Here is a 17979-nt window from a genome sequence, read left to right on the forward strand (position 1 = left end):
CACCCTCTAAGTAATTGTATTTTGCTCCATCATATCTAAATGTCCAAACCACCTCAGCAACCCTTACTCAGCCCTCTGAATAATATTGGTGACCCCCACACATTCTAATTTCCAAGCTCCGAATTCTCTGCTCAATTTTCACGCCACACATTGCAATCAAACATGGCATTTCACACGACATCTCCACTGCCTATTATTATTATTATTATTATTATTATTATTATTATGATGATGAAAGGCAATCAGGTTTGATCCAGATAAGGGGAGAACTGGTACTGCTAATTTATGATTATTATTATTCTGTTTTTCAACAAACCAGGCGTATCCCACCGAAGTTTTTCTTTTTAACTTTAGTAATGTATATTGGTAGATAAAAGACTGTTGAGTAGACTTCAGGATGTACATGTTTATAGAGGGGCCACAGATATATCAGATCACTTTCTAGTTGTAGCTACACTAAGAGTAAAAGGTAGATGGGATACAAGGAGAATAGAAGCATCAGGGAAGAGAGAGGTGAAGGTTTATAAACTAAAAGAGGAGGCAGTTAGGGTAAGATATAAACAGCTATTGGAGGATAGATGGGCTAATGAGAGCATAGGCAATAGGGTCGAAGAGGTATGGGGTAGGTTTAAAAATGTAGTGTTAGAGTGTTCAGCAGAAGTTTGTGGTTACAGGAAGGTGGGTGCGGGAGGGAAGAGGAGCGATTGGTGGAATGATGATGTAAAGAGTAGTAAGGGAGAAAAAGTTAGCATATGAGAAGTTTTTACAAAGTAGAAGTGATGCAAGGAGAGAAGAGTATATGGAGAAAAAGAGAGAGGTTAAGAGAGTGGTGAAGCAATGTAAAAAGAGAGCAAATGAGAGAGTGGGTGAGATGTTATCAACAAATTTTGTTGAAAATAAGAAAAAGTTTTGGAGTGAGATTAACAAGTTAAGGAAGCCTAGAGAACAAATGGATTTGTCAGTTAAAAATAGGAGAGGAGAGTTATTAAATGGAGAGTTAGAGGTATTGGGAAGATGGAGGGAATATTTCGAGGAATTGTTAAATGTTGATGAAGATAGGGAAGCTGTGATTTTGTGTATAGGGCAAGGAGGAATAACATCTTGTAGGAGTGAGGAAGAGCCAGTTGTGAGTGTGGGGGAAGTTCGTGAGGCAGTAGGTAAAATGAAAGGGGGTAAGGCAGCCGGGATTGATGGGATAAAGATAGAAATGTTAAAAGCAGGTGGGGATATAGTTTTGGAGTGGTTGGTGCAATTATTTAATAAATGTATGGAAGAAGGTAAGGTACCTAGGGATTGGCAGAGAGCATGCATAGTTCCTTTGTATAAAGGCAAAGGGGACAAAAGAGAGTGCAAAAATTATAGGGGGATAAGTTTGTTGAGTATACCTGGTAAAGTGTATGGTAGAGTTATTATTGAAAGAATTAAGAGTAAGATGGAGAATAGGATAGCAGATGAACAAGGAGGCATTAGGAAAGGTAGGGGGTGTGTGGACCAGGTGTTTACAGTGAAACACATAAGTGAACAGTATTTAGATAAGGCTAAAGAGGTCTTTGTGGCATTTATGGATTTGGAAAAGGCGTATGACAGGGTGGATAGGGGGGCAATGTGGCAGATGTTGCAGGTGTATGGTGTAGGAGGTAGGTTACTGAAAGCAGTGAAGAGTTTTTACGAGGATAGTGAGGCTCAAGTTAGAGTATGTAGGAAAGAGAGAAATTATTTCCCAGTAAAAATAGGCCTTAGACAAGGATGTGTGATGTCACCGTGGTTGTTTAATATATTTATAGATGGGGTTGTAAGAGAAGTAAATGCGATGGTCTTGGCAAGAGGTGTGGAGTTAAAAGATAAAGAATCACACATAAAGTGGGAGTTGTCACAGTTGCTCTTTGCTGATGACACTGTGCTCTTGGGAGATTCTGAAGAGAAGTTGCAGAGATTGGTGGGTGAATTTGGTAGGGTATGCAAAAGAAGAAAATTAAAAGTGAATACAGGAAAGAGTAAGGTTATGAGGATAACAAAAAAGATTAGGTGATGAAAGATTGGATATCAGATTGGAGGGAGAGAATATGTAGGAGGTGAATGTATTCAGATATTTGGGAGTGGACGTGTCAGCAGATGGGTCTATGAAAGATGAGGTGAATCATAGAATTGATGAGGGGAAAAGGGTGAGTGGTGCACTTAGGAGTCTGTGGAGACAAAGAACTTTGTCCTTGGAGGCAAAGAGGGGAATGTATGAGAGTATAGTTTTACCAATGCTCTTATATGGGTGTGAAGCATGGGTGATGAATGCTGCAGCGAGGAGAAGGCTGGAGGCAGTGGAGATGTCATGTCTGAGGGCAATGTGTGGTGTGAATATAATGCAGAGAATTCGTAGTTTGGAAGTTAGGAGGAGGTGCGGGATTACCAAAACTGTTGTCCAGAGGGCTGAGGAAGGGTTGTTGAGGTGGTTTGGACATGTGGAGAGAATGGAGCGAAACAGAATGACTTCAAGAGTGTATCAGTCTGTAGTGGAAGGAAGGCGGGGTAGGGGTCGGCCTAGGAAAGGTTGGAGGGAGGGGATAAAGGAGGTTTTGTGTGCGAGGGGCTTGGACTTCCAGCAGGCATGCGTGAGCGTGTTTGATAGGAGTGAATGGAGACAAATGGTTTTTAATACTTGACGTGTTGTTGGAGTGTGAGCAAAGTAACATTTACGAAGGGGTTCAGGGAAACCAGCAGGCCAGACTTGAGTCCTGGAGATGGGAAGTACAGTGCCTGCACTCTGAAGGAGGGGTGTTAATGTTGCAGTTTAAAAACTGTAGTGTAAAGCACCCTTCTGGCAAGACAGTGATGGAGTGAATGATGGTGAAAGTTTTTCTTTTTCGGGCCACCCTGCCTTGGTGGGAATCGGCCAGTGTGATAATAAATAAAAAAAATAATGTATATAGGAGAATGGGTTACTAGCTCCTTGCTTCCGGCATTTTAGCTGCCTCTTACGACATGCATGGCTTACGGAGGAAGAATTCTGTTCCACGTCCCCATGGAGACAAGAGGAAATAAACCAAAACAAGAACTAGTAAGAAAATAGAAGAAAACACAGAGGGGTGTGTATACATATCCTTGTACATGCATGTGTAGTGTGACCTAAGTGTAAGTAGAAGTAGCAAGATGTACCTGAAATCTTGCACGTTTATGAGACAAGAAAGACACCAGCAATCCTACCATCATGTAAAACAATTACAGGTTTCCGTTTTACACTCACTTCGCAGGATGGTAGTACTTTCCTGGGCGGTTGCTGTCTACCAACCTACTACCTAAATAATTTATTATTATGATTATTATTATTATTATTATTATGGATGGCAGTCAGGTTTGATCCAGGGAAGGAAAGAACAGGTTCAAATTCTTGCATCAAGAACATCTAGGAACATCCCTTTAGTGCTGATGCTAGTGAAGGGCTCTTGATCCACTGAATTGGAGTTGCCTACCTTTTCCTTGGATCAAATCTCATTCCCAAGGCACTGTATAAACCATACAGTTTTAGTACTTTCCTCATCCTCACATCAGACATAGACAGAGATATACATCACAGCGCCGTATCATCCTTTGGGGATGATACTAGGATCTGCATGAGGCTGTCATCTGCTGAGGACGCTGTTAACCTCCAAGAAGATATAAACAAAATTTTCCAGTGGGCAACGGTAAACAATATGATGTTCAATGAGGACAAATTCCAACTACTCCGTTATGGAAAACTGGAGGAGATAATAACTAGAACAGAGTATACTACAGACTCTGGCCATACAATAGAGCAGAAAAATAATGTAAGGGACCTGGGAGTAGTAATGTCTGAGGATCTCACTTTCAAGGCTCACAACAGTGCCACGATCGCACATGCAAAGAAAATGATAGGATGGATAATGAGAACGTTCAAAACGAGAGATGCCAAGCCAATGATGATCCTTTTCAAATCACTTACTCTCTCTAGGCTGGAATACTGCTGTACATTAACATCTCCATTCAAAGCACCTTAACTACTGGGAACGCTTGGAATAATTTGACTTGTACTCGTTGGAACACAGGAGGAAGAGATATATCATAATCTACACTTGGAAAATCCTGGAAGGAATGGTCCCAAATCTGCACACACAAATCACTCCCTATGAAAGTAAAAGACTGGCCATGCGATGCAAAATGCCCCCAATTAAAAGTAGGGGAGCCATTGGTACACTAAGGGAAAACACCATAAGTGTCTGGGGCCCAAGACTGTTCAACAGCCTCCCATCAAGCATTAGGGGAATTGCCAATAAACCCCTGACTGCCTTCAAGAGAGAGCTGGACAGATACCTAAAGTCAGTGCCGGATCAGCCGGGCTGTGGCTCGTACGTTGGACTGCGTGCGGCCAGCAGTAACAGCCTGGTTGATCAGGCCCTGATCCATCAGGAGGCCTGGTCATGGACCGGGCCGCAGGGGCATTGATCCCCAGAAAAACCTCCAGGTAACCAGGTACCCTCTTCCCTCGTGGGAAGTGTCTGATGAATTAGAGAAATTTAGCTGCCTATGTTATCTTCACATAGGTATACAGTGAAAATCATGAACATTTGTAGTAAGTTTTATAGGCTGAGTAAATATATTTTAATGTGTAAACAAAAGTTGTAGTAGAAAAATATTATTATTGTGAGGAAGTGCTAAACCTATAGGGCTTATACAGCACCTGTTGGGGTGGGGGGGATGTGGAAGGCATTCAGGCTTAATTCAGGGAATTGGAGCACAGATCCACTTCCTTAGATCAAGAGCCCCTCATCACCATCAAGGATCCTCCCTTGAGGGAGGTTTTCTAAGGAAGAAAACTGATTTGTTGTAAGTAGATAATGTTAAACCTACTTAGTGTTGTCTGGAATATAGAAATGTACACATTAGTTTGATAATTTTCGTACTTTATGTACTCAAGAAATATGTAAAAAGGTTTAACCATCTTATACAGAAGGATAATACTCAGTTTGAATTATTTAATATTTTGCCAGTTTCAAACAACAAAAACTCAGATAGGGTAGCTAATTTACCATATTTCACAATTATTTGTGAGGTAGATTCTTTCAGCGAGGTGAGATTTAGAAGGAATGTATAGGTAAAACTGACTGTACTTTATTTATTTTATTTATTTAATGTCTTTGCAAACAGTACATTAAGATTGTGTATATACAATAGTGGGTTACAATACAAAGAGAGCCTCTATTATGCTTTGGCATTATGAACCAACTTAACATTATTGGCTTACATTCTACTTAATACTAAGGAGTAGTATATCATAGTTGTACAGTAGGAAAGTAATTATTTCACAGTTGTACAGTAGAATATTAATTATAAATGAATCAAAATTTGTATAATACAAAGATATACGTATTTATATTCTAAAATGCTTTTGTGAAAAACAATGATTCAATTATATTCCTGTCAACAATGGATAAAAGGTTCAATGTGATTGTTTCAGTTATGATGTGGGAGTACATAGGTGAGTAAATGTATACTGAGTATTTAGCATTTAGTCTAGGGTGATTAAGTGGCTTTTGAGAAGAGTCTTAAATTGATTTTCAGACTGGGTTACTTTAATATCTTCTGGTAATGAATTCCATATTTTGGGGCCCTTTATGTGCATAGAGTTTTTACACAGTGTGATATGGACACGAGGTATATCAAAAAGAGATTTGTGTCTTGTGTTGTGGTCATATGTCCTGTTTAGTTTGGTGAGGAAAAGTTTGAGTGGAGGGTTTATATTTGCGTGTATTGTTCTGTGTATGTAGTAGGCACATGAATAAGTATGGATGTTCTTAATGGTAAGCAGATTCAGACTTTTGAAAATTGGTGGAGTATGCTGGCAGGAGTGGGAATTTGTTATCATTCTTATTGCTGCCTTTTGCTGGGTTATTAGAGGTTTTAGGTGATTGGATGTTATTGATCCCCATGCACAAATTCCATATGTAAGATAAGGGTATATGAGTGAATGGTACAGTGCCAGGAGAGCTGATTGTGGAACGTAGTACCTTATCTTTGATAGTATGCCTACAGCCTTGGAGATTTTCTTGGTGATTTGTTGTGTGTGTCTGGAACTTAAGGTTACTGTCAAGGTGGATACCTAGGAATTTTTCCTCTGTGAGTCTTGTGACTGATGATCCATTTAGCGTAATGTTAATTGGATCATTTGCAGCTTTGTTTCCAAACTGAATGAAATAGGTTTTATCAGTGTTCAGGGTAAGTTTGTTAGTCATCATCCAGGCAGATATTTTCTGTAATTCAGCATTGACTGTGTTTGCTAGTATGACTGCGTTTGGGTGGGAAAATACATATGTAGTGTCATCTGCAAATAATATGGGTTTGAGTAGCTGTGATGCATTCGGTAGATCATTGATGTAGATGAGAAAGAGGAGTGGTCCAAGGACGCTTCCTTGTGGGACTCCTACTGTGATTGGTTGGGTGGAGGAGTTTGCATCATTTGCATACACATATTGAGTTCTGTTACTAAGGTATGACTTTAGGTAGTTGAGGGAGTGGCCTCTGATACCATAGTGCATTAATTTGGAGTACAGTAGTTCATGGTCGACTGTATCGAAAGCTTTACGTAAATCAGTGAAAATGCCCAGCGGGACTTCTTTCTTTTCAAGTGCAGTATATATTAGTTCTAGCATGTGTATGATAGCGTCATTTATGCTTTTATTATTTCTGAATCCAAACTGACAAGGGTTTAATATGTTGTGTGAAACGAGGTAGGAATAGATCTGTCTATGAATTAATTTTTCAAAGATTTTAGAGAGCAGTGGTAAGTTAGATATTGGTCTATAGTTATTCAAATCAGCTTGGTCACCTCCTTTATGGATCAGAGTGACCCTCGCTGTTTTGAGGATTGTTGGGAAGGTAGATGATTCAATGGATTTGTTAATTGGTGACAATACTTGAGAAGCTTTTTTGTACATAAAAGCAGGCAAGTTGTTTATGTCTCCTGCCTTGTTTTTAAGGGTGTTTATGATGAGCATAACTTCAGTGGGGTGGGTTGGGGCTAGGAATAGCGTATTTGGGTAGGCTCCTATGAGGTAGTCTGATGGACGGGCGTTTGTGCTTGGTATTTTGTTTGCTAGATTTTTTCCTATGGTGGAGAAGAAAACATCAAGTCTGTTTGCTGTTTCGGCTGGAGTGAGCAGGGGTTCATCTGATTTTGTTAGTTTGATTGCTTTGTTTTTGGATAACTTTTTAGTTCCAAGAATTTCAGATAGAGTTTTCCAGGGTTTTTTTCATATCACCTTTGATGTTATGTAATCTATTTTCATAATACAATTTTTTTGACCTTCTTATCAGGCTGGTAAGTGCTGACGAGTAATTTCTCGACTGTTCTCTAGTTATTTGACCCATTCTATACTGTTTTTCATATTTGTGCTTTGTGTTAATGGATTTGAGGATGCTTGGTGTTAGCCAGGGATTATTCAGTCTGTGTATTATATATACTGTACTATGCAGCAAAACAATGTATCACTTTGGTATTTTATGTTCATTTGCTTACAAAGGTTCAAGTTTGGGTTTTTATTTTGCTTTGTTATGAGGTAGGAGTATATTAAGTTTTTATTTTTTATATATGCTCAGAGTGGTAAGATTCTTGAAACTCATCATCAAAGGTAGGTTCATAGGATCTTAGGGATAGATGTGTTCTCTTTGGTCCATCTGGTAACTGGTCACCTTCATGCAGTGGAAGGGTCTATGTATTGTGCTTAAAAACTGTACAGTACTATACTATATTGTCTTGTAACACAATCCATTGTCAAACAGTTCAGCACTTTCCTAGCATTAAGTGATGAGGATCTTCTCTGTCTTTTCTAAATTTATGCTGTATATGAAAGGGGGTAAAGCAGCTGGAATTGATGGGATCATGACAGAAATTATAAAATCAGGGGGACACAGTGTTGGAGTGGTTGGTATTTTTGTTTAATAAATGTTATAGGAGGGAGGGGGCAGGAGGAAACAGGAGTGATTGGTGGAATGATGAAGTAAAGGGTGTGATAAAAGAGAAAAAGGTAGCTTATGAGAGGTTTTTACAAAGCAGAAGTGTTATAAGAAGAGCAGAGTATATGGAGAGTAAAAGAAAGGTAAAGAGAGTGGTGAGAGAGTGCAAAAGGAGAGCAGATGATAGAGTGGGAGAGGCACTGTCAAGAAATTTTAATGAAAATAAGAAAAAATTTTGGAGTGAGTTAAACAAGTTAAGAAAGCCTAGGGAAAGTATGGATTTGTCAGTTAAAAACAGAGTAGGGGAGTTAGTAGATGGGGAGATGGAGGTATTAGGTAAATGGCGAGAATATTTTGAGGAACTTTTAAATGTTAAGGAAGAAACAGAGGCAGTAATTTCATGCACTGGTCAGGGAGGTATACCATCTTTTAGGAGTGAAGAAGAGCAGAATGTAAGTGTGGGGGAGGTACGTGAGGCATTACGTAAAATGAAAGGGGGTAAAGCAGCTGGAACTGATGGGATCATGACAGAAATGTTAAAAGCAGGGGGGGATATAGTGTTGGAGTGGTTGGTACTTTTGTTTAATAAATGTATGAAAGAGGGGAAGGTACCTAGGGATTGGCAGAGAGCATGTATAGTCCCTTTATATAAAGGGAAAGGGGACAAAAGAGACTGTAAAAATTATAGAGGAATAAGCTTACTGAGTATACCAGGAAAAGTGTACGGTAGGGTTATAATTGAAAGAATTAGAGGTAAGACAGAATGTAGGATTGCGGATGAGCAAGGAGGTTTCAGAGTGGGTAGGGGATGTGTAGATCAAGTGTTTACATTGAAGCATATATGTGAACAGTATTTAGATAAAGGTAGGGAAGTTTTTATTGCATTTATGGATTTAGAAAAGGCATATGATAGAGTGGATAGAGGAGCAATGTGGCAGATGTTGCAAGTATATGGAATAGGTGGTAAGTTATTAAATGCTGTAAAGAGTTTTTATGAGGATAGTGAGGCTCAGGTTAGGGTGTGTAGAAGAGAGGGAGACTACTTCCCGGTAAAAGTAGGTCTTAGACAGGGATGTGTAATGTCACCATGGTTGTTTAATATATTTATAGATGGGGTTGTAAAGGAAGTAAATGCTAGGGTGTTCGGGAGAGGGGTGGGATTAAATTTTGGAGAATCAAATTCAAAATGGGAATTGACACAGTTACTTTTTGCTGATGATACTGTGCTTATGGGAGATTCTAAAGAAAAATTGCAAAGGTTAGTGGATGAGTTTGGGAATGTGTGTAAAGGTAGAAAGTTGAAAGTGAACATAGAAAAGAGTAAGGTGATGAGGGTGTCAAATGATTTAGATAAAGAAAAATTGGATATCAAATGGGGAGGAGGAGTATGGAAGAAGTGAATGTTTTCAGATACTTGGGAGTTGACGTGTCGGCGGATGGATTTATGAAGGATGAGGTTAATCATAGAATTGATGAGGGAAAAAAGGTGAGTGGTGCATTGAGGTATATGTGGAGTCAAAAAACGTTATCTATGGAGGCAAAGAAGGGAATGTATGAAAGTACAGTGGACCCTCGGTTAACGATATTTTTTCACTCCAGAAGTATGTTCAGGTGCCAGTACTGACCGAATTTGTTCCCATAAGAAATATTGTGAAGTAGATTAGTCCATTTCAGACCCCCAAACATACACGTACAAACGCACTTACATAAATACACTTACATAATTGGTCACATTCGGAGGTAATCGTTATGCGGGGGTCCACTGTATAGTAGTACCAACACTCTTATATGGGTGTGAAGCTTGGGTGGTAAATGCAGCAGCGAGGAGATGGTTGGAGGCAGTGGAGATGTCCTGTTTAAGGGCAATGTGTGGTGTAAATATTATGCAGAAAATTCGGAGTGTGGAAATTAGGAAAAGGTGTGGAGTTAATAAAAGTATTAGTCAGAGGGAAGAAGAGGGGTTGTTGAGGTGGTTTGGTCATTTAGAGAGAATGGATCAAAGTAGAATGACATGGAAAGCATATAAATCTATAGGGGAAGGAAGGCGGGGTAGGGGTCATCCTCGAAAGGGTTGGAGAGAGGGGGTAAAGGAGGTTTTGTGGGCAAGGGGCTTGGACTTCCAGCAAGCGTGCGTGAGCGTGTTAGATAGGAGTGAATGGAGACGAATGGTACTTGGGACCTGACGATCTGTTGGAGTGTGAGCAGGGTAATATTTAGTGAAGGGATTCAGGGAAACCGGTTATTTTCATATAGTCAGACTTGAGTCCTGGAAATGGGAAGTACAATGCCTGCACCTTAAAGGAGGGGTTTGGGATATTGGCAGTTTGGAGGGATATGTTGTGTATCTTTATATGTGTATGCTTCTAGACTGTTGTATTCTGAGCACCTCTGCAAAAACAGTGATAATGTGCGAGTGTGGTGAAAGTGTTGAATGATGATGAAAGTATTTTCTTTTTGGGGATTTTCTTTCTTTTTTGGGTCGCCCTGCCTCGGTGGGAGACGGCCGACTTGTTGAAAAAAAAAAAAAAAATGTATGAAAGAGGGGAAGGTACCTAGGGATTGGCGGAGAGTGTGTATAGTCCCTTTATATAAAGGGAAAGGGGACAAAAGAGACTGTAAAAATTATAGAGGAATAAGTTTACTGAGTATACCAGTAAAAGTGTATGGTAGGGTTATTATTGAAAGAATTAGAGGTAAGACAGAATGTAAAATTGCAGATGAGCAAGGAGGTTTTAGAGTGGGTAGGGAATGTGTAGATCAGGTGTTTACATTGAAGCATATATGTGAGCAGTATTTAGATAAAGGTAGGGAAGTTTTTATTGCATTTATGGATTTAGAAAAGGCATATGATAGAGTGGATAGGGAAGCAATGTGGCAGAAGTTGCAAGTACAGTGGACCCTCGCATAACGCTATTAATCCGTTCCTGAGAGCTCAATGTTATGCGAAATTATCGTTATGCGAATGAATTTTCCCCATAAGAAGTAATGGAAATCAAATTAATCCGTTCCTGACACCCAAAAGTATGAAAAAAAAAAAATTTTACCACATGAAATATTAATTTTAATACACACAAACTGAAGAAGACATGCACAGTTACATGACACTTACCTTTATTGAAGATCTGGTGATGATTGATGGGATGGGAGGAGGGGAGAGTGTTGATGGTCTTAGTGTTTAGAAAGAGAATCCCCTTCCATTAGGACTTGAGGTGTCAAGTCCTTTTCTGGGGTTACTTCCCTTCTTCTTTTAATGCCACTAGGACCAGCTTCAGAGTCACTGGACTTCTGTCGCACAACATATGTGTCCATAGAGGTCTGTACCTCTCGTTCCTTTATGACTTTCCTAAAGTGGTTCACAACATTGCCAGTGTAATAATCACCAGCACGGCTTGCAACAGCTGTCTGAGGGTGATTTTCATCCATGAAGGTTTGCACTTCAAGCCACATTGCACAGATTTCCTTAATCTTTGAAGTAGCCAACTTCTTCAATTTCTCTCTCTCCTCCTCCGAAGCAGTTTCCTCAGGTGTGGCCTCATGCTGATGAAGATGATCTAGCAGCTCATCAGTGGTTAGTTCTTCATTGTCCTCCTCCACCAACTCTTCCACATCATCCCCACTAACCTCCAATCCCAAGGACTTTCCCAATGCCACAATGGATTCCTCAACTGGCATAGGATTACCAGGGTTAGCCTCAAACCCTTCAAAATCCCTTGGGTCTACACATTCTGGCCACAGTTTCTTACAAGCAGAGTTCAAGGTCCTCTTAGTCACTCCCTCCCAAGCCTTACCTATAAGGTTTACACAATTGAGGATATTAAAGTGTTTTCTCCAAAACTCTCTTAGAGTCATTTGAGTTTCTGAGGTCACTACAAAGCACCTTTCAGACAGAGCTTTTGTGTACAGTTTTTTGAAGTTTGCAATAACCTGCTGGTCCATGGGCTGCAGGAGAGGAGTGGTATTAGGAGGCAAAAACTTGACCTTAATGAAGCTCATGTCCCCACAAAGTTGCTCTGCCAAGTCTGTAGGATGACCAGGGGCATTGTCTAACACCAGGAGGCACTTAAGGTCTAATTTCTTTTCAGTTAGGTAATTTTTTCACATTGGGGGCAAATGCTTGGTGTAACCAGCCATAGAAAAAGTCCCTAGTGACCCATGCCTTACTGTTTGCCCTCCACAGCACACACAAATTAGCCTTGAGGATATTCTTTTGCCTGAATGCTCTGGGAGTTTCAGAGTGATACACTAATAAAGGCTTCACTTTGCAATCACAACTAGCATTGGAACACATGAGAAGAGTAAGCCTGTCTTTCATAGGTTTATGTCCTGGGAGTGCCTTTTCCTCCTGAGTAATGTATGTCCTGCTTGGCATTTTCTTTCAAAACAGGCCTGTTTTGTCACAGTTAAACACTTGTTCAGGTTTCAGTCCTTCACTGTCTATGTACTCCTTGAATTCCTGCACATATTTTTCAGCTGCTTTGTGGTCCGAACTTGCAGCCTCACCATGTCTTATCACACTATGTATGCCACTACGCTTCTTAAATCTCTCAAACCAACCTTTGCTGGCCTTAAATTCACTCATATCATCACTAGTTGCAGGCATTTTTCTAATTAAATCCTGATGCAACTTCCTAGCCTTTTCACTTATGATCGCTTGAGAGATGCTATCTCCTGCTATCTGTTTTTCATTTATCCACACCAATAAGAGTCTCTCAACATCTTCCATCACTTGCGATCTCTGTTTCGAAAACAAAGTTGCACCTTTGGCAAGAACAGCTTCCTTGAGTGCCGTTTTCTTCGACACAATAGTAGCGATGGTTGATTGGGGTTTACTATACAACCTGGCCAGCTCGGAGACACGTACTCCACTTTCATACTTAGCAATGATCTCTTTCTTCATCTCTATAGTAATTCTCACCCTTATTCCTGTTGGGTTGGCACTAGAAGCTTTCTTGGGGCCCATGGTCACTTATTTTGCAGATGAAACCGCCAAAAACGCTGTAATAATACGAAATGTTCCAATTGTATGCTTGGATGTTACCGCGGAGGCTGGCTGGTAAACAATGCCACCGGCGGAACATGTGAGGCTGGCTCAGGGCGCACATTAGATGCGTCTGGGACGAATAGCGTTGAGCGAGTTTTTTAGCGGTATGCGAGGCAAATTTTTAGTGATAAAATGTATCTGTATGCGGATTTAACGTTATGTGATGCCAACGGTATGCGAGGGTCCACTGTATATGGAATAGGTGGTAAGTTACTAAATGCTGTAAAGCGTTTTTATGAGGATAGTGAGGCTTAGGTTAGGGTGTGTAGAATAGAGGGAGACTACTTCCCAGTAAAAGTAGGTCTTAGACAGGGATGTGTAATGTCACCGTGGTTGTTTAATACTATATTTATAGATGGGGTTGTAAAAGAAGTAAATGCTAGGGTGTTCGGGAGAGGGGTGGGATTAAATTATGGGGAATCAAATACAAAATGGGAAGTGACACAGTTACTTTTTGCTGATGATACTGTGCTTATGGGAGATTCTAAAGAAAAATTGCAAAGGTTAGTGGACGAATTTGGGAGTGTGTGTAAAGGGAGAAAGTTGAAAGTGAACATAGAAAAGAGTAAGGTGATGAGAGTATCAAATGATTTAGATAAAGAAATATTGGATATCAAATTGGGGAGGAGGAGTATGGAAGAAGTGAATGTTTTCAGATATTTGGGAGTTGACATGTCAACGGATAGATTTATGAAGGATGAGGTTAATCATAGAATTGATGAAGGAAAAAAGGTGAGTGGTGCATTGAGGTATATGTGGAGGCAAAAAATGTTATCTGTGGAGGCAAAGAAGGGAATGTATGAAAGTATAGTAGTACCAACACTCTTATATGGGTGTGAAGCTTGGGTTGTAAATGCTGCAGCGAGGAGGCGGTTGGAGGCAGTGGAGATGTCCTGTCTAAGGGCAATGTGTGGTGTAAATATTATGCAGAAAATTCAGAGTATGGAAATTAGGAGAAGGTGTGGAGTTAATAAAAGTATTAGTCAGAGGGCCGAAGAGGGTTTGTTGAGGTGGTTTGGTCATTAGAGAGAATGGATCAAAGTAGAATGACATGGAGAGTGTATAAATCTGTAGAGGAAGGAAGGCGGGGTAGGGGTCGTCCTCGAAAATGTTGGAGGGAGGGGGTAAAGGAGGTGTTGTGGGCGAGGGGTTTGGACTTCCAGCAAGCATGAGTGAGCGTGTTAGATAGGAGTGAATGGAGACAAATGGTATTTGGGACCTGACGAGCTGTTGGAGTGTGAGCAGGGTAATATTTAGTGAAGGAATTCAGGGAAACCGGATATTTTATGTAACCGGACTTGAGTCCTGGAAATGGGAAGTACAATGCCTGCACTCTAAAGGAGGTGTTTGGGATATTGGCAGTTTGGAGGTATATATTATGTGCGTATTTTTATACGTATATACTACTTGTAAACTGTTTTATTCTGGCACCTCTACAAAAACAGTCATTATGTGTGAGTGAGGTGAAAGTGTTGACTGATGATGAAAGTATTTTCTTTTTTGGGGGATTTTCTTTCTTTTTGGGTCACCCTGCCTCGGTGGGAGACAGCCGACTTGTTGAAAACAAAAAAAAATATGATCCAATTGGTTTACTGTTTTTTCATCAATAAAATCTAATAAATTTTCACACTGATATAGTTTTGGTTAAAGTTAATTGCATGATTGTTTGTTTGGTGATTATTTCTTTAAAATTTTGTGAAATTATTTAACTGCTGTTGAATCTCCCATAATACGCATTCCTTGTATCCATAGTTTTTCTTGATCCCCATTGTATTTCTTACTAGAAGTGACTAGTACACAACCCTAATTCAGTATTTCTGTATGCGCATAATTTTTAGGACCCTAACCTCGAGAATTATGATAATTCTTGGGGTCTCTAAAAGGTTTTTGTATTTTCATAATTTCCAGAGATCTAAGCCTTTTTAAATTACAGGTTTTAATTGTACAAAATTTCTTTGTATTTGTTCCCAAGTATCACTTAGATGTGTTTAAAGATTTCTAGGTATGAGAAAGCTGAATGATTTAAAAGTTGAGCTACTGTTGCACCACTGATCATTTGAACAACTTAAACTTGATCTGGTTGTGTGTGTTTTAATGATTGGTGGTACAGTGATAACATCTTCACCTGGTGCCTATGGAGACGTCTAGTCATTTGTCATACAGTTCCTTCCCCTTAGTATTACACTCATGATGCTGTAATTTTCTTTTTTTCTAATGTAAAGAGCCAGAAATCTTTTTAGCATCTAGCTTTGTTCATTATTCTTAAAAAAAAATTTATTATGCTTAAAGAAATTGCACTTCCATTCTTAGAATCTTATGAGGCATTTTATTTTTTACATCTTTCAGGTCTTGAACATTATGGGAATGAATAGTAAGTCTCGGTCTTAGTTTGTATGATTTTTTTTTTTCAACACGTTGGCTGCTTCCCACCGAGGCAGGGTGACGTATACGTACATGTTTAATAAACATGAAGTTACTCATTCTTGCCTCTTTATCCTTATAGTGATTTTATGTCAGTTATTGGAATGTGTTTTTTTATGGAAAGAATTGGTATTATCATTATTTATAATTAGTTATCTTGTACACTCAAGTTTTATTTATAGTCTCTTGGCGACCAGATACGGTGGTACCTTGAGTTACAAACTTAATTCATTCCAGAAGGCTGTTCGAGTGCCGATACCAAACAAATTTGTTCCCATAACCAATAATGTGAATTAGATTAGTCTGTTTCAGACCCCCAAAAATACACTTACAAAAATACACTTATATAATTGCTCGAGTTGGGAGCTGTTCAAAACTCAGGGTACCACTGCATATTCAGCGGCCTCTTCTGCAACTCTCTCTAGCCTTAATCCCATCCATCACCAGGGATTACATTTATGCCTCGGTGCTTTTCGCTCTTCACTGGTTGAGAGCCTCTATGCAGAGGCGAATATTCCATCCTTGTTCGATCGTCATGATGCTCATTGCCTTTGCTATTATGTTCGCTCTCATGACCTCTGCAATCCTTCCATATAGGATAGTCACTGATATTAGTAGATGTTCTTTATTTGTTCGTTGCCCCTGTTTACTCTGTCCCTTGTCTCTTCACCTACATTTGCTCTTGTCTTCTCTTCAGTTACCACCTTTCTATGTTCATGTAGCATCCCACTTTTCCTTACCCCGTTGGGATGTTCCAACAGTTCATGTCTGCTCTTTCCCATTGCCCTGCGCAAAAGCCCAACTGTCTATGGTGGCTTCTTGCTCTCTTTTTCTTAACCACTTCCGATCTCATTCTCATGCCATCGCAGTGTACACCGATGGTTCCAAGTCTTCTGATGGCGTCAGATTCGCAGAGGTGTTTCCTGACAGCATCGTGCGAGGGTATTTATTATTTCCAGCTAGCATTTTTATGGCTGAATTGTATGCCATTCTCATAGCACTTACCTGTATTGCATCTATGCCTGCGTCACCATTTGTGGTCGTTTCAGACTCTCTTAGTGCTTTACAGGTTATACAAAAATTTGATACACCTCATCCCCTGGTTCTTCGTATCCAACTTTGGTTATGCCGTAACTCTAGCAAGCACAAAGATATTCTTTCTTGTTGGGGACCTGGTCATGTTGACGTACAAGGCAGTGAACAGGCAGACACTGCTGTGCGGTCAGCAGTACATGACCTCCCAGTTTCATATAGGGGTGTTCCATTCACAGACTATTTTGCTGTAATTGCTACCCACCTTCACACCTGTTGGCAACAATGGTCTGATCTGCTCCATAATAAATTACATTCTATTAAACCGAGTACACACAGGTTTCTGGCTGTCGTCTTATCATCAGTGTCTAGGTTGGGAGACTACTCTCTCCCATCTTCGCATCAGCCACACTCGTCTTACTCATGGGTATCTCGTGGAGAGGTGCCCTGTTCCAGTTTCTGTTAGCCACATTCTGTTGGACTGCCCACTCTATCAGTGAGCACACTGAATTTAACTCCAACGTCGTCAGCGCTCTGCTGCCCTTACTTTACCTTCCCTTCTTGCTGATGGACCCTCCTTTAACCCTTAAACGGTCCAAATGTATATATACAGTGGTCCCTCGTTTTTCGTAATTAATCCGTTCCTGGAGGAGCTACTATAAACGAAATTTACGATTTGCGAATCAATTTTCCCCATAAGAAATAATGTAAATACAATGAATCCGTTCCTGACACCCAGAAGTATTAAAACAAAAAAAATTTTTACATGAAATATACATGTAGTACATAATACAGTGGGAAATGATGAATGAAACATTAACAGCATAACACTTACCTTTATTGGAGATTCTTCTTAGTGTATGGGAGACTGGAGGAGGAGAGAAATTGGATTATTTACAGTTTGGAAGGGGAATCCCCTTCCAGCAACACCTCAGGTACCAATTGCTTCTCTGGGGTTGCTTCTCTTCTCTGTTTCTTAATGCCACTAGGACCACCTTGAGAGTCACTCTAGTCCTGTCTCGCAAAGTAACTGTGGAGAGAGCTCTGTTTCTGGCGTCTTTTTAACACTTCCCTAAAATGGTGCAAGACTTTGTCACGGTACATATTTCCCACCTTGTTTACCACAGGCTTGGCACTAGGAGCTTTCTTTGGAGCCATGGTAGCTTATTTAGTACTTGCAAGCACTAAAATGAGTGGAATATTATGAAATATTTCGTAGGAGCACTTGAGGGGACCTTCACTCACTGGTAAACAATGCCAGACTGGCTGGGTAGGGAGGCCGCCCCGGCTCACACCGTGCGTACGCGTCCCGGACGAACTACTATTCGCGAGTCAAACTATGAAAAGCGAGTCCATGTTTATACGAAAATACCCCTATGATTGGCGAAATTTACGATTGCCGAGAACTACGAAAAGCGAGGGACCACTGTACGTTCTCTTGTGTAGCGCCCCAAATGTATATATACGTTTCCTTTGTCGTTCATTCAACATTGGCACGATAAGCCTGAGTCACCTAGACATGAGAG

General features: G+C 40.2%; 1 protein-coding gene across 6 annotated transcripts in view; it reads left to right on the forward strand.

Annotated features, from left to right (window-relative positions):
* Window positions 1–17979, forward strand: part of LOC128687651 (ubiquinone biosynthesis protein COQ9, mitochondrial) — a 181334-nt gene that overhangs the window by 111550 nt on the left and 51805 nt on the right. For 3 of the 6 annotated variants that reach the window (XM_053775220.1, XM_070083921.1, XM_070083922.1), the window contains one exon: window positions 15347–15480. The exons of 2 other annotated variants lie outside the window; for them this stretch is intronic. In XM_053775220.1, the coding sequence (XP_053631195.1) occupies window positions 15347–15388 (42 nt within the window). In that variant the 3' untranslated portion in view covers window positions 15389–15480. Of the gene's footprint in view, window positions 1–5464; window positions 7175–15346; window positions 15481–17979 lie in introns of those variants that run through there. One more of the 6 variants, XM_070083926.1, reaches the window with a different exon arrangement.

This window comes from Cherax quadricarinatus, chromosome 11, assembly GCF_038502225.1.
Source record: "Cherax quadricarinatus isolate ZL_2023a chromosome 11, ASM3850222v1, whole genome shotgun sequence".
Classification (NCBI taxonomy): domain Eukaryota; kingdom Metazoa; phylum Arthropoda; class Malacostraca; order Decapoda; family Parastacidae; genus Cherax; species Cherax quadricarinatus.